The following is a 15,657-nucleotide window of genomic DNA, read 5'->3' as shown; positions in this document are numbered from 1 at the left end:
TGGGAAAGAGAGGGCCGAGGAGGTTTGGTAGTTGACCGTTGGCGGGAGAGTGACATCGGAGGCATTACGTCAACCTTCTTGTAGGAGCAGGGAACGCGCTTTGTTCCCTCACCTTCCCAGCTGTTTCCTAGTACTTTCCTATGGTTTTAGTTCTACAGGCCTCTACTGCGGCTGTTCATATAAGTCCAAGGCCACCCTCTCTGCGACCTCCATGTTCCATCCATAAGCCCCTGCTCTTCCAAGACCAATTCGAGACCCCTCAGCTTCCATCCCTTCCCTCCACAAAGAGAGCAACAGGACATGGCAGCGAAGAGGCTCCGCGATGACTCCGATCAAGGGTCTGACCCATCGCAGAACAAGCGGATGCGAAGCGTACCTTCGTTCTCGACGTCAGTAATCCCAACGGCCTTCTTCTGCTCACCCTTCTCCCACTATTTGCTTTGTCGTTGTCCAAAATCCATCTGATCATGGCTTCTGTTTTGCGTACATGAATAAGAACAAGTCTCAGATGCCTTAAGGTTTTGTTTATGTGGTTGCTTTGGTCTAAAATGATGTATAACCTCCCTCTTGCCTTTTGACAGGGTGATTAGAGAGGCTATGATGGCGAAATCTCTACAGAACTTCTTCTTTGTCTTGGAACCATTGCTTCGCAAAGTGGTATGATGATATATCCTACAAGCGATGCTGCCTTGGAACCATCTCTTTACTGCTTAATCCCTCAAAGTCACAACGAATAAGAGAACAAATTTATGTTCTTTTTCATTCCAACTGATCTCAACTAATAATTCTTCTCGTACATAAACTAGGTGCAAGAGGAGGTCGAGCAAGGAGTGATTCGCAGCATCCACTCATTTCAGAGGTGAAGAATGTGTATATCTCTGTCTACTTCAGCTTGATTTGTTGATTGGAACTCAAAATCCTGGGTAAATTCCATTTACAAAAGACTAATATTGGTCCGAAAATGTTGTTTAAGGTCTATCCCGACTCAGATTGAAGCAGCAGAATCATCAAGCTTGAAGCTTGCATTCAAGCAGCAACCTTCACTCCCCATATTCACTGGCAGCAAGATAATGGACATTGAGAATAACCCACTCCAGATCATCATCGTAGATGTAGCAAACGGAGAGGTTCCTTTATCCTCATTACCATCAGCTGTCAAAGTAGAAATACTAGTCTTAGATGGAGATTTTCCTTCGGGAGATGGAAATGAGTGGACCAGCGCAGGATTCCAGAAAAAGATCGTGAGGGAGAGGACCGGGAAGAGGCCATTGCTCACAGGGGATGTCAATGTTACACTGAGAGATGGCACTGCTTACATCTCTGATATCTCCTTCACTGATAATTCTAGTTGGATAAGAAGTCGACACTTCAGGATTGGTGCCAGAGTCGTGCCGAAGGGCTACAATGGTCCAAGCATTAAAGAAGCCATGACCGAGCCCTTCATGGTCAAGGATCACAGAGGAGAATGTGAGTATGAAACCCTTGCTCTTGTTACTTTTGATGCAGTCAAATTCAAGGTGCATATCTAAAGCTAGATCTTTGGTATAGGATCAATCATCGATACGTGCTTCAATACAAAATTCTAAAGATAGACGGAACTAATCGGTGAATGATTATAATAATGCAGTGTACAGGAAACATTATCCCCCAGCTCTTTGGGACGAGGTATGGCGACTAGAGAGGATAGGGAAGGATGGGGCGTTCCACAGAAAGCTGTCGGCAGAGAACATCAACACGGTCCAGGACTTCTTGAAGCTGTGCGCCGTCGAACCTGATCGTCTCCGCAGTGTACGTGTTCTTAATTCCCTTGCTGAACGCAGTAATGCTGTTGTAATGTGGCCGATGTGCCAAAATGCTTTGTGCCCTTGTTGAGGTGTTGCTTTCATGGATCAGATATTGGGAGTGGGGATGTCGGATCGCATGTGGGAAGGAACAGTTGCTCATGCAAAGACCTGCATCATCGGAGACAAGCTTTACCTACACCGAGGACCACAATGGAGCCTTGTCTTAAACCCTATATGTGAAGTGGTGTCGATTGTGACTGGTAGCATGACCTGCACAGTGCAAGAGCTAAGCAGACCTCAGATGGTGAGCACCAAAACCAGCTTCTTCAGATCTTTTACTTATGTTTGACTCTTGACATGCTGATCTCACTGTGCTCCGCTATTCTGCAGGCCTATGTGCAGCATCTGGTTGAAGAAGCATATCGAAACTGGGACAACTTGGAAGAGACCGATGGATTGCTTCATCCGAGCGTTGTTTTGCCACAAAGTTAGTAAACCAGCTCGGTAAATTATCGATGCAGATTGAACTGACTTGTGAATGTACTGATGTTTTATAGCTCTTTCGACAGATTTGGGGATGCAACAGCAATGTGAGATGGATACATCGCTTTGGTATTCCGTTTATCAAGAGAATGCAATAGATTACAGAGTTGGAGGATACGATATCGTCAGCTCTGTGCAGCCTTTCTACGACTGAAACCAAACGACAACCCATAAAGTCTAGTCTCGATGTAAATTAAGCTTAGAAATCATAGCATCTGTTGTTAGGTACGAATCGGGTGCCCTGATTGCTTGCTTGTTGACGATGAAACAGAACGTAGCAAGCGACAAGAGGCGTACGTACGTATACGGATTCTTTGGTTGTTCTTCTACTGTAACTCACTTTTCTTTGAAGATTGTAAGTCTGTTTGTTTGAGGAGGCGGGGTGGAGTAAAGACTGATGACGTTCACAAACATGTGGGCGTCCGGTCTATTCCTAACGACAGTCCCTCATTTGTACAAATGATCATCATGTTAGGAAAAAGGTTGGTCCAAAAATGTTCACGTTTCTCTTGAGTTGCATTTCTTTTTCCTGAACATGCATGGAATGAATGCCAAATTAATGGTCACATCAGCCATAATTCTCTTGATCAATGATTTTGCAAAAGGATATCTTTTATGATGCACCTAAAGATGCTCACGGCGAGCCTTCACAAGAATTATGGCAGTGATAGAAGAAACCCCACAAAGGCATATCTGTACACGACAAACAAGCAACCACTCTCGTTAGCTGGAATCCAAAGTACTGTGTTGCAGTGGAGTGAAAATTACTGCTGTCCCAAACTTGGGAATTCACTGTCAGATTGTAGAGTCCCTGTTCGGAACATGGACAAAATTGCTATGGTTCTAAAATCCATATGATCTCAGATACCGCTTCGAACTTGACAATGACAATCTCCTCCCTGATCACCTATCCTCGTTGTATGGAAATAAGAAAAAATTATCAATGGTAAAAATGAATTCTCAATTGAAACTAAATAATCGTTGATTTGAGAGGGGGCCATGTAGTGCTGCTGATTGGGATCCAAGTGTCTTTTTTGTATGTGAGAACTGTAATGTTATTTGGTGATTGGATTTGGATCAGGACAATTATTGGAGATGATTCCGGATCCTATCAAAGAGAACGGATAGCAGAGGTGCATATACCGATATCCCGGATTAGGGAGATCTCGGGATAGGATATACTCTTTGGGAATCTGGTCAATAGCGGGGCGCGTTATCATATCCCCAGGACACCGCGTTCCACGGGGTCCGGATCCTATGCCATGGACGAGGCAACAGATGCTAAAGATTGAGTTTTGTAATAGTCGGTAAATGTGGGTTCCAACCATACTGTAATGGACAGTCGCATGAGGCTGGCTGCTGGCTCGGCCGAGAGAGGTGAGCCGTACCACGATCCAACCCCCAAAAGAAGCGGGCCCCGCCCACCTTCTCTACAGGCTGGGGAGGCCCCACCCGATCTGCACGTGACTGACCATCTTGTGGGCTCTCGGCGGTGGTGAGCTGCGTGATAAACCCACCGCCCACCTGCTCCTCCCCTTCAGCCTCCTCGCCTGGCTTCTTGATCCCGTCACCGGCGGCGGCGGCGAAAGCGGTGTCGCCCTCTGGGCCGTTGATGAGTCCGCGGAGGCGGCGGCGGCGGAGATGGGCGGAGTCACGTCCTCGATCGCCGCCAAGTTCGCCTTCTTTCCCCCGAACCCGCCAACCTACGCCGTGATCGCCGACGAACAGAGCGGGCGGCTCGCCATCCCTGGGATCGCGGCGGCGGGGCGCGACGACGTGCACGTCGTCCGCCTCCCAACGCGGCGGGGCAACGAGATCGTGGCGGTGTACCTGCGTCACCCCCGGGCGACCGCCACGCTGCTCTACTCGCACGGGAACGCCGCCGACATCGGCCAGATGTTCGATCTCTTCGTCGAGCTCAGCGTCCATCTTCGCGTCAATCTCATCGGGTTCGTCACCCCCCCTATCCCTCCTCCTGGTGAATTCCACTTTGGTGACTCTTTCTTTCTAAAGTCTCTTTTTCTTTGCGATTAATAATAATTTGGTCTCTATTTCTAGTTGGTTTTTGTTGTTACTCGCTTAATTTTGTGATTCATGGGATCTAATTATGTGTTTGTGGACTTCCTCTAAATCTCTGCAAGGTTGATTTCTGAGCAACGAATTAACCTTTTGTAGATCTGTTCTCCAGTAAAGCGACTATGATTTCCTATCAACAAGATGTAGCTTAAATTCGTTACAGATGCCATGATATCACTAGTGAGAAGTAGTCAGCTATTGTCGACAAACTGCCATTCAGAACTTAATAGCTGAATCGAAACCTGATCGATTAGCGAGAACATAATTGCTTTTCTGTGCCTTTTTGAGGTAGCAATGGTTCAAGTCACAGAGATTGTTGGTTTACTTGCTAGTATACCAAGGGTTCAAGTTATAGAAACAATCTCTTCAAAATATTTAAAGGTCAGGCAGGCTGTGTACATTTACCCTCTTCAGACCCTGCATTGGATGAGCCTTGTGCATTGGGTACGTCCTTTTTGTTGGTGCACTTGCTTTTTATGTTGTTGAAAGTAATTATGGATAAGAAGTTCATGATTGCTGATGTTTCAAGGATTAAAATTCCTGACTGCCAGTAAATAGGATCTCTAGTTTAGAAAATATGGATATGATGTAGTGCATATCTACGGAATTGACATCCAAAAGTAGTGCGGTTGTTCTTTTTTAACTCTAATGCTTATCAGACACTCTGATAATCCATTATAATTATCATACCTAAGAAGCCTGCATGCATATGTTTGTGGTTCGTATGCGTGACATTGCTGACACGTTAACAGAAATATCTCAAAACAATTGTATGTATTTGCATGTCTAATAATTCTTGTAAAGCTTTTTTTGGCTTAGTCAGTAAAGAGACACTTTAATGATCTATTTTTATCAACTTGTAATTCTTTCATATATATACTCTCATCAAGGTATGACTCAAACCTATACTTTTGCAAAATAACTGTTGCTAATGCTGTTCTGAGTATGACTCTACCTATCATTGTAATTTTCTTGTTCATTAAAAACGACAATACTTGGAACTGAGGTGAAAGATCAATGACATTAGGAGTTGCTTTATTTGCCTATTGGGACTCTCAACAGATCAAATACTTGCGCCAAGGCTTTGTTTATAGTTGCTGACTCTTTACTATTTGTTGCAGGTATGATTATTCAGGTTACGGGCAATCAACGGGAAAGGTCAAAGTTCATTTGTTACTATGGCAAAACCTCACATGAATTTTGGCTCATAAAGAAAATAATACATGAAATATCATCTTTCTTAACTGTTTTGTTTGTGTCAAAATCTATTGTTCCTAACAGCCTACTGAATATAATACATATGCGGACATAGAGGCAGTATATAACTGTCTTAAAGAACAATACGGAGTAGCAGATGAGGACCTAATCTTGTATGGTCAGTCAGTGGGTAGTGGTCCAACTCTTGATTTGGCCTCCCGTCTACAGAAGTTAAGAGCTGTTGTTCTACACAGTCCTATCCTTTCTGGACTTAGGGTACTATATCCAGTTAAGCGAACATATTGGTTTGACATTTACAAGGTAAATTTTTCAGTGTTCATCTGGTGTAATAATCCTTTTACATTCTAAATAATTTTATTGCTTTTGCAGAACATTGACAAAATTGGCCTTGTCAATTGTCCGATATTAGTTATTCATGTAAGCTTTTCATTTCATATTTCAATCTTTATTCTGCAGATTATCTTCAATACTTTGCCAAATTATTATTTTTCCTAATTTACTTCTTTGTGGCTTACTGGTTGCTTACTTTTGTTAATAGCATGCATTAAGTGGTTAAACAGTACCCCAGTAGTCAGTTTTTGGTTATTTATGCACACATTTCAGGATGAGGCATTCATTAACATGCTGAAGATCTTATCAGAAGTCTTATTTACATCAATATCAAATTCCACAGTCAGTATTTAGAAAAAATAAAACACATGAAAGTTGTAAACTTCAGATTTGAATAGTGGTTCATACTAGATCATAAACATATAACTCGTTAGAGGATATGTCAAGATATACTGCCATAACTTTTTTATAAAGGAAGCAAGGATGCCATAAATTATACATGTGTAGTTGGTTTGCATTAGTTGATGTTGGTCATAAAACACATAATTGCAAACAATATTATTGATCGATTTAAAAAATCCAATGGATTTTTTTCCTTAAAAAGTAAAACTTTGTTAATTAACTAGGCAGGGGACATAAAAGAGCTTGTGCATCCAAGGAGAGTAGGATGTCAAAATCAGGTGGTCAATCTTTTAACATACAAAGCTAGAACTACGCAAACACCCCTAGTTTGAAGACCAGAGTATGTAGGTTTCCCTTCTAGTCTAACCAGAAGCTTTGCATCAATTCTAATATTGATTTTGGATATTCCTTGTTGAATGACCATTCTTAGTCCATCAAGAATTATTTTGGTCTTATAATAGAGCGCATGGCGACTATGCATATAAAAGCATCGAGCGACAATACATGATCCGAGGCCTCCCTCATCCATCGATTTGTGTTAAGAACTGTCAATGTTAAGTTTGTTAGAATCAAGAGCGGCACTAAGAGGGGGGGTGGGGGGGGGGGTGTGTGAATTAGTGCAGCGGAAAAATTACGTCGGTTTAAAAATCTTCATATGATAAAATCTGATTTTAACGAAAACTATTTCGTTTTTCTTGAATGAGTAGAGAAGAGGGGATTGGATAGTTTGTAATGAAGTAAAGTTGAATGCAATAAAGAGATTAAGCAGTAAAGAATGAACACACCGGAATTTATAGTGGTTTGGTCGTTATGACCTACATCCACTTTTGATTCCTCCTCCGTTGAGGTCATCGATGTCCACTAATGGTCCTCCTTCAATAGGCGAAGACCAACCACCTCTTTACAGTGCTTTCTCCTTTTCACGGGTTTATGAGATAACCCTTATAAGCCTCACACATCTTCTTGGATGATTATAAAGCTAAAGAGAGGGAGGAGGACTCTTCTAACTTTTACAACACTTTTAACACCCTAACACTTAGTATTTTTTTCACACTTTGATTGCACTTTGTTACCCTTTCATGTAAAAAAAGGGTGGGGTATTTATAGGCCCCAATGACTTCAAAATTGGAGCCAAAAAGTGTTTCATCCCGGATTTCCGGGGTACTGGCGGTACCACCGCCTGACACTCTAACATTGAGCGGTACCACCACCTAATCTGGTGGTACCACCGCTTGATAGAGTCTCGGATACTGAGCTCTGACAGTACTACCGCTTGGCAGGTAATAACTACCGGCGGTACCATCGCCTAAACCACATAGGAGATCGTTCCCTAAGCGGTTCCACCACCCCAATCTGACGGTGCCACCGCCAGACAGGGTCCAGCAACTTGGTTGGGCCTTGAATCCGGCCCAAACCAATCCAATTACGGGCCCAGTTGGCCCTTAGGACGGTTAACGGGATTACCTCCCAAACCTAACCCTAATTATATGCTAACTACGATTTTTAAGGTATACACTAAACAAATCAAATCCGGTTAGTCTAGATTTCTTCTGGCGAGTTTCCGATGAACTTCCGATGATCTCTCAGCAATGTTCCAGCGGACTCCTAGCAAGCTCCTGGACTTCACAACGATCTTCTTGGCAAGTTCCGACAAGTTTCTTTGGTAAGCTCCTGGACTTCTCGGTCAATTCCAGTAGAACTTCCGACAAATGTCTGGACTTCCGTCGATCTCTCGAACTCCTAACAAAATCTCGATCTTGACTCCGACATTTCATTTTACTTTATGCCTTGATCACTATCGTAGTTAATCCTGCACACTTTTCTCAATATATAGATTTGATCAAATAATTTACTAATTTATTTCATCATCAAAATCCAAGATTCAACAAAGTTTAGTCTAGTTAGGGCTTGGCTTGGCTTCGCCTATCTAATTATATTGGGATATTTCTCAATTAATCCTTCATCAAATTGTTTAGAAAATTTAGCCTCAATAAAAGAGGGTATTTTAGATAAGCAAGCAATTTATAAAAAATGGACGAGAGAAAATGGAGATTCCTTATTGAATAATAGTTCTTAGTCCATCCATAATTATCTTGGTCTCATAATAGAGCGCATGATGACCATGCATATAAGAGCATCGAGTGACAATACATGATCCGGGGCCACCCTCATTCATCGATTCGTGTTAAGAACCATCAATGTTAAGTTTAGTCTGGTTAGGGCTTGGCTTGGCTTCGCCTATCTAATTATTTTGGGATATGTCTCAATTAAGCCTTCATCAAATTGTTTAGAAAGTATAGCCTCAATAAAAGAGGGTTTTTTAGATAAGCAAGCAATTTATAGAAAATGAATGAGAGAAAACCCCATCAAGCAAGCTTCATTTCTAACATCTAAATTAACCACAAGCATATTGCAATGAAACCCCTAAGAATGTCAACTTTTGAAGAGGTATCATCCTAAGAAGCATGGACACAGACATAACACGTCACAAACATGGCGACATGTTATTTTTTTAAAAATTAGGATATAGACATGATGAGGACACATATATTTTTTGACATATATAATATTTGATAACATGATGTTTTTAATATTTATATTTAAATTTTATAGACTCAGTAATATGAACAAAGAAATATCATCACACAAGTTTAAATAATTAAAATAATCTAATTCGAAGTATCCAAAATAAAGCAAATAATATTTAACAATCACTAGGCTCATTCTCTACATCATTATCACCTGTATCTGGTGATTCATCGCTATCATTAGTAAAACTAATTTTTTCTAGCTCTAGTTCATCCAAAGATAAATTTGCAACTTCAAGTACTCCAACGTATTCAAATGAATCAAATTTTTCGCTAGTAATACCCAACATCTTAGTCTCTCCCTTTAAGTATCCTAGGGTTCTATTGGAAAGAAGATGAAGATTATTATGAATGAATACCAAATCTTCTGTATGTTGAGGAATCATTTTGTTCCTTTTAAAAAAGTGCACGAAAGAATAGGTACTCAAGTTTCTCTCACAACATGATGAAGAAGAAGACTGCACAAGTAACTTCAAAACTAACAATTTAAGTATGAGAGTTGATGAACCATATTCAACTCACCAACTTTTAGGATCCATATGGTAGCTATCGTGTAAACGATCATAATCAATAAAATATCTAACTCTATAAGAGAAATTAGCATATTCTTCGTTGATAAGTATTCTCTCCTCAATGGTTGAATAATATCTTCTTAGACATTTCAATCTTTCTTGAGAGGCCTCAAGATCTCTATGTGGGGTACTCAATTGGGATCCCATTGAAGTCATTCATACTAAATATTTAAAATAAAAAAGTAAAAATAAATAATTCTGTAAATATGCTTAATTATGTAAAAATATCGTTAAAAATTAAAATCGGCATATACCTTAGATTTAAAGAATGATCAAGTAATGAAATAGAGTGTTGTTCTTTATCCAACAATCAATAAGAATTTTATAGATTACATCATAGAAAGATAAATATTTGTTTGATTTCTTTCCTTCATGTGTATATTTTTTTCCTTCACTTTCTCAATCATACTATCCCACATGTCATATACTAAATGAAAATATGGGTTATTCGTGTCACAAAATCTAAGTATATCATAAGTAAATCTTGTGAAATCAAGAATATAATCAATACCAAATGTCATCATGTACCTTGTCCTTTACAGATTTTGCTTTACCAATATCATCATCTCTGTAACATATCCCGTTTGTCACTAATAACCATAGACTGAAGTACACCTTTGATAAGTTTAAACCTCTAAAGCATAATAGTTGTTAAGGCAAAACGTGTGTCCACTATAGAAAGTAACTTTAATGCACAAACTCATTAAATATGTACGATATCATCGAATGATTCATGGTAAAACTTTTTATCATCGTAATATCACTAGTAATATCAGATATCCAACTGCATGCATTATATGTTAATTGGTTTTGTTCAATATTCATTATTATATAAATATTTTTTAGTGCTAGGTTGAGAGTGTGAACCACATATAGAATCCAAATAATATTTGAAAACTATGATTCAATAATTTGTCCAAACATTATGTTTTAATTCAATAATCTGTATTATGTTCTGATAACCAACCTCATTAGTAACTTTTTTCATTAGATTTGACGTAAAATATTTATGACTCTACTATTAGTTATAGCCATAGAGTTAATTAAGGGCATCATCTGTAAATCGCACAATTCGTCACTTACAATATTAACTTCTTTTTCATTCCATGTACCTTCAGTCAGTCATAATAACCTCTCAATATTTGCTTTTTCTTTCTAAAATAGAATAGTTCTCAATAAATTGTAACCATATGGTAAACAACGAGATGAATGATTGTTGGCAACAAATTCAAAAACAATAACAAAATATGAAATTCTTGCTAGGTGAAATGGTAAACCAGCATAAAAAAACATTCTAGCTATCTTAGAATGTAACTAATCACATGTTGTCATATTAAATGCGGCTATGATACCTTTCCATTTGTCACTGCCACTTAAATTTCTTTTCTTTTAATTATGTGTATAACTGTTCATCTAGCTATGGACAAATAGTACAAGGGGGGTAATGGTAATTTTTTCGGAGCACTTTGTTGATGTCTTGTTTTAGCTCCTTTTAATCTTTACACATATCAGAGGCATCTTTTATTGTTATTTTTGTACATACTATAATTCTTTGATGGTCAACTTTAATAGATGTGCTTTAACTCTTATATAAGAGCTTTTCTTGACCTAATGACATAACTTACATTGTCATGTAATATTCCCACCCTCTCTGCTTAATTTGTCCATTTTAGTAACATTTCTCTATAACGGTTTATAAACATCCTCATCATTAGCTGTACGATGAACAGAAGAGCTATTGATAGAACTTGACGAACTCATTTTGATAGTTTTATGGATGACTCTCCTTTTCATCGAATATCATGGGAAAAAAAACATAAAAGTGATTATTAATAAAATGGAGGAGGAAATGTAATAAAATTGTAGATTTAGATTGTTATCTCTAAAGTACAAGAAATTGACCAAGGAAATGCAATAAAATGGAGAACCGACATAATTATGATAATTGAAATTTGAAAGCCATCCCTGTGATTATTAAGAACCTAAAGCATAATTCAATATTTTATAAATGTCACATAAGATAGTGTACTTCAATTAATAGTTTCATATTAAAATTTCTAGTTATAATTCTGGTTGATTTTTTTAATTATATTTCTAATTAGTGATTTTATATATGTTCTCATAAAAACGAAAGAAATAAAATTTTATTGCAATAATCATGATATATTCATAATGTAACATATATCATGGCTAAAAAAGCATAACAAATAACATCTAACCTATTATAAATAAGAGGTAGTAATAAAAAAGCATAATAATAAGATCTAACCTATTCCTCTTGTTATACACAGACTTATTATGAATAAGAGGCCGATATTATATCTCTTAACATATAATTTATGCAGACATCAAAATACAAATATAAAAGGTGATCAATTGATTAAGAAAAACTAAACAAAAACAAAAGGATTGAAATCGACTTACTTTTGTGCACAAGTGATGGGTCACCTCTTTTACACACGATGGATAGGTCGACGAGAGGGATGCCAAGGGAAACCCATGATCCTTGTTGCCAATGATGAATCAACGAGAGGTGCATCGAGAGAAACCCATGAGTGAGGTTGTTGGTGATAGGCGATGGGTTCTTGAGGGCAAGAGGGACATCGAGGGCACACGCCATGCAATGAGGGATGCCAAGGGAAACCCATGATCCTTGTTGCCAATGATGAATCAACGAGAGGTGCATCGAGAGAAACTCACGAGTGAGGTCGTCGGTGATAGGCGATGGGTTCTTGAGGGCAAGAGGGACATCGAGGGCATGTGGTGATAGCAACAAGCTATCGAGGGCACACGCCATGCAACGAGGGTGAGGTCGCGAGTCATCGAGGGTGCACGTCACGCGATGGGTCATGGTGCACATTGTGGAAGTGGCCTTCGAGCACTAGCGCAGAGCTACAACGGCGCCACCGGTGCAACTATAATATGATGGTCTACTGCTTCTGCTATCATTGGCATTCCTTATTGTCGATGAATTTACTTCTGATGCAATGTGGTGTTCTAAATATGCTGCCACTTGTCGTTGGTGTTCACACACTATACAAATCCTCGATTTCACGTCTCCCCAAACTCTTGAGGTCCACAATTTAATGTCGCCGATCCTCCAGGTTTGGCGAGAAATCCCCAAATTCTCTATATTTTAAGCCTCTACTCCTTTGATATCATGCTTTCCCGTCCCCGCGTAAAGGCCACACAACTTAGCGACACACGTGAGCATCACGTGAGGAAGGGCGCGGGAGTGATGAGGAAGGGTGTAAGAGATGTCCGACATGGATATGTCGTGTCCCAAAAAATAAATAAATATGTAAGACACATGTTCGACCATATCAGTGATGTATCCGTGTCTGACACGGATATGCCAACCAAAATGGCATGTCTGTGTTTCCCTTCAGCAAGCCAATTTCAAAATAATGAAAAAAAATACATTGAAAAAGATATCATTCATAAAGTCAGGGCCTTGCTGACATATATAACATGTGTGTCCATCACCAAGACCAAGTTTCATGTTCTCTCCATAGTGGGGAGATAACAATGGATGAGCTTCGACCAAAACAAGAGATTCTTGGAGTTATTGAGAGCTTCCACAACCTCTACCACCAATTCTCTAGGTCTAGGAATCTATATATGTTGTCTTAGCAGTGACTCGCCCATTAGAATCATCTTTCCAAGCCCACATATTATCCTTTAGCTCATAAGATAAATTCATACCAGTGATAAGGATGTGAGAAATTTTTTTCAGAGTTCCACATGCATGTTGATTTACTGAACAAAATTATAATCATCGAGAATATTCACATTCACTGAGGTTGGTTTAAGGGAGCAATAGATTTTATCTGACAAGATTTTGCTAGTTTTATTATCAATTCTTGAAAGGGGAGCATTTTAAGCTAATTCCCAAATATTTGGTAAATCATATTGATTTTGGTCAATTGCAAATTGGTTACACACAAGATTGCCAGAAATTCAGTATCTAATTTAGTGCTGGTGAGACTTGAGAGAATAATGAAGCAAACCAAAGAAAGAATTTTAAAGATGGCCATGATTTTGTGAATCATTGCAATACAGGAATCAGCAGAATGTGAGCTCAAATTCTCCGATTAGAGTACTTCTTTAACAAGAGTTACAATTGTGTGATATTGGGGATTCTTAGGGCTTTCCTAACAACTAGGTGGCCCAGATGTTAGATTAAGTAAATGCTTTAGCCATAAAATTATACATAATATTAACAAGAGGGTTCTTCAAACTGTAAAGTGGAAAATTATTACTCCTTGAAGCTGTCATTTAAAAGTGAGGCCCATAATGCCATTTATCATGAAAATGTGCTTCATCTGCCAAATTAGCAAACAACCCAATTTACTAAAACATATAATTTTTTTTTTTCATATTAGCAGAAATGAGTTTAATATTACTGGAGAGAAACGGCACATATGCAAGGCATGATATCTTAACTATTTCAGGATCTAGATTAATTGGATTTTAGAAAACTAGTGTTTTGGTCATTCTATAGACAATACTCTGTGGAACACATCAAGGTTCTTCTCTAATCTCTAATAGGTCTCAGCAAGTTGTTTGAATCATTTAGATCAATGTTGTCTAACAACTTCTGTTGCTTAACACGATAAATATGATTACAAAAATTTTTATGGAACTTAGGGAATGTCTTTGGAGGTGTCAGCTCATTAACAGGCTAACCATTACCAAGTACCAAAGCAATAATTTTTCAGACAGTATCTCAACAATGGCTGCTTAATTTTTCATTGAAGATACTGATGTCTGCCGAAAATGAGAACCTCTTTGGTTGACCTTGTTGTTTTGGATTTTGAATAACTTAACAAGATAATCTAGAATTCCAGTACTTGGATATAATTACTGAGATTACTAGATAGATAATGATAATGCTAAATGCACAGAATGTGATAGTTTGATTGTGGTTCAACCTAGTAGTTTGATTGTGATATGTCACTACTAATCTTTTTAGAGCTCGTTGGTAGATGTAGAAGAATGACTATAATCCACGTATCTTGTTGCAGGGTACTTCAGATGACGTAGTTGATTGCTCACATGGGAAACAGCTTTGGGAGCTAAGCAAACAGAAATATGAGCCTCTTTGGCTAAACGGTGGAGGCCACTGTAACCTTGAGCTATACCCTGAATACATCAGACACCTCAAGAAGTTTGTTTCGGCTACTCAAAAGGACAGTGCCGCAAGGAGAAATCTGAAGGAGACCAAGCCACCGACTAGGGATGATGAAAGCGGTCAATCAGAGATTAAAGCCGCAGATGATGAGCACAGGGCATGCAGCTGTTCTGAGATTGCAAGAAAGAGTTTGGACAGTCAGCTTAGGAAACCACCGAAGGCAGACCAACCTGAGAAGTCACGAATGAGCACCGACCTTAGCGAGCGAAAGAGGAGGAAAGGCTTGGTATGGTGAAGATGACTTGTTGCCGGTTTCTTCGAATGATAGTGTATCGGGAGCTGAACAGCCTCCAGTCATGATCCAGCATTAAGAGGGGAAAAAAAATTTCTTCTGTTTTTGATGAAATGATAATACTATGCACATGTATCTAACTGGTGCATAACTCGGTTATCTTCTGGTAATTGTCAAAAGAAGGCAAAACTGATGCAGATGCAAATGCTGACTCCATATAACTGAGCTCTCCCTGTGACATACCAATCAATTTGAAGTGCCAAAGCAGCCAATTGATTGTATTGAGTTTTTCGATCTAGAAGACAATTATCTTCTAAATCCTGTCGGACGAAAGACGAGAAGAGGAAACGGCTTCTTCGACACTCTAAATTTGTGCTCCGTGCTCTGTGTCAATCCAATAATTTGTGCTCCGTGAGGTCGCATAATGTAAATTAGTTGGAACCCAAGCGACAACCTCTGATGCAGAGTCCAAAGGCTTCAGCAGCCTCTTCCATTTCTTCTAAGAGTGAAAATGGCGTATAAAGTGAGTACACCTTGTGCAGCTTCCTCTTTCACTTCTCTCGTGCTCTGCCTGCATTGGCAGCTTCAGGCAGCTCGAGTCTGCATTTGTCGTGTTGATGGCATCGTAAAGCCTATTCAATCCGGCACATCTTTCTTACGTGTCTTGCAATAATAGATGAAGAACAAGCAAAGGCTGACTAACCATATCTCATTCCTC

General features: G+C 39.2%; 2 protein-coding genes across 2 annotated transcripts; both read left to right on the top strand.

Annotated features, from left to right (window-relative positions):
* The first annotated feature begins 209 nt into the window (after positions 1–209).
* Positions 210–2,840, top strand: LOC135619333 (protein SAR DEFICIENT 1-like). The gene is made up of 8 exons (XM_065121251.1): positions 210–389; positions 582–657; positions 807–859; positions 974–1,467; positions 1,628–1,788; positions 1,894–2,088; positions 2,175–2,271; positions 2,354–2,840. The coding sequence occupies exons 1-8, from the start codon at positions 301–303 to the stop codon at positions 2,479–2,481; spliced, it is 1,293 nt and encodes a 430-aa protein (XP_064977323.1). The 5' UTR covers positions 210–300; the 3' UTR covers positions 2,482–2,840.
* A 987-nt stretch (positions 2,841–3,827) lies between these two features.
* Positions 3,828–15,224, top strand: LOC103994879 (uncharacterized). The gene is made up of 5 exons (XM_009415331.3): positions 3,828–4,276; positions 5,525–5,561; positions 5,685–5,921; positions 5,991–6,038; positions 14,541–15,224. The coding sequence occupies exons 1-5, from the start codon at positions 3,969–3,971 to the stop codon at positions 14,940–14,942; spliced, it is 1,032 nt and encodes a 343-aa protein (XP_009413606.2). The 5' UTR covers positions 3,828–3,968; the 3' UTR covers positions 14,943–15,224.
* Positions 15,225–15,657: the final 433 nt, after the last annotated feature.

The sequence above is a fragment of the Musa acuminata genome, chromosome BXJ2-8 (genome assembly GCF_036884655.1).
Source record: "Musa acuminata AAA Group cultivar baxijiao chromosome BXJ2-8, Cavendish_Baxijiao_AAA, whole genome shotgun sequence".
NCBI lineage: Eukaryota > Viridiplantae > Streptophyta > Magnoliopsida > Zingiberales > Musaceae > Musa > Musa acuminata.
The sequence above is the reverse complement of the archived record's forward strand: the minus strand, read 5'-3'. Positions and strand labels throughout refer to the sequence as shown.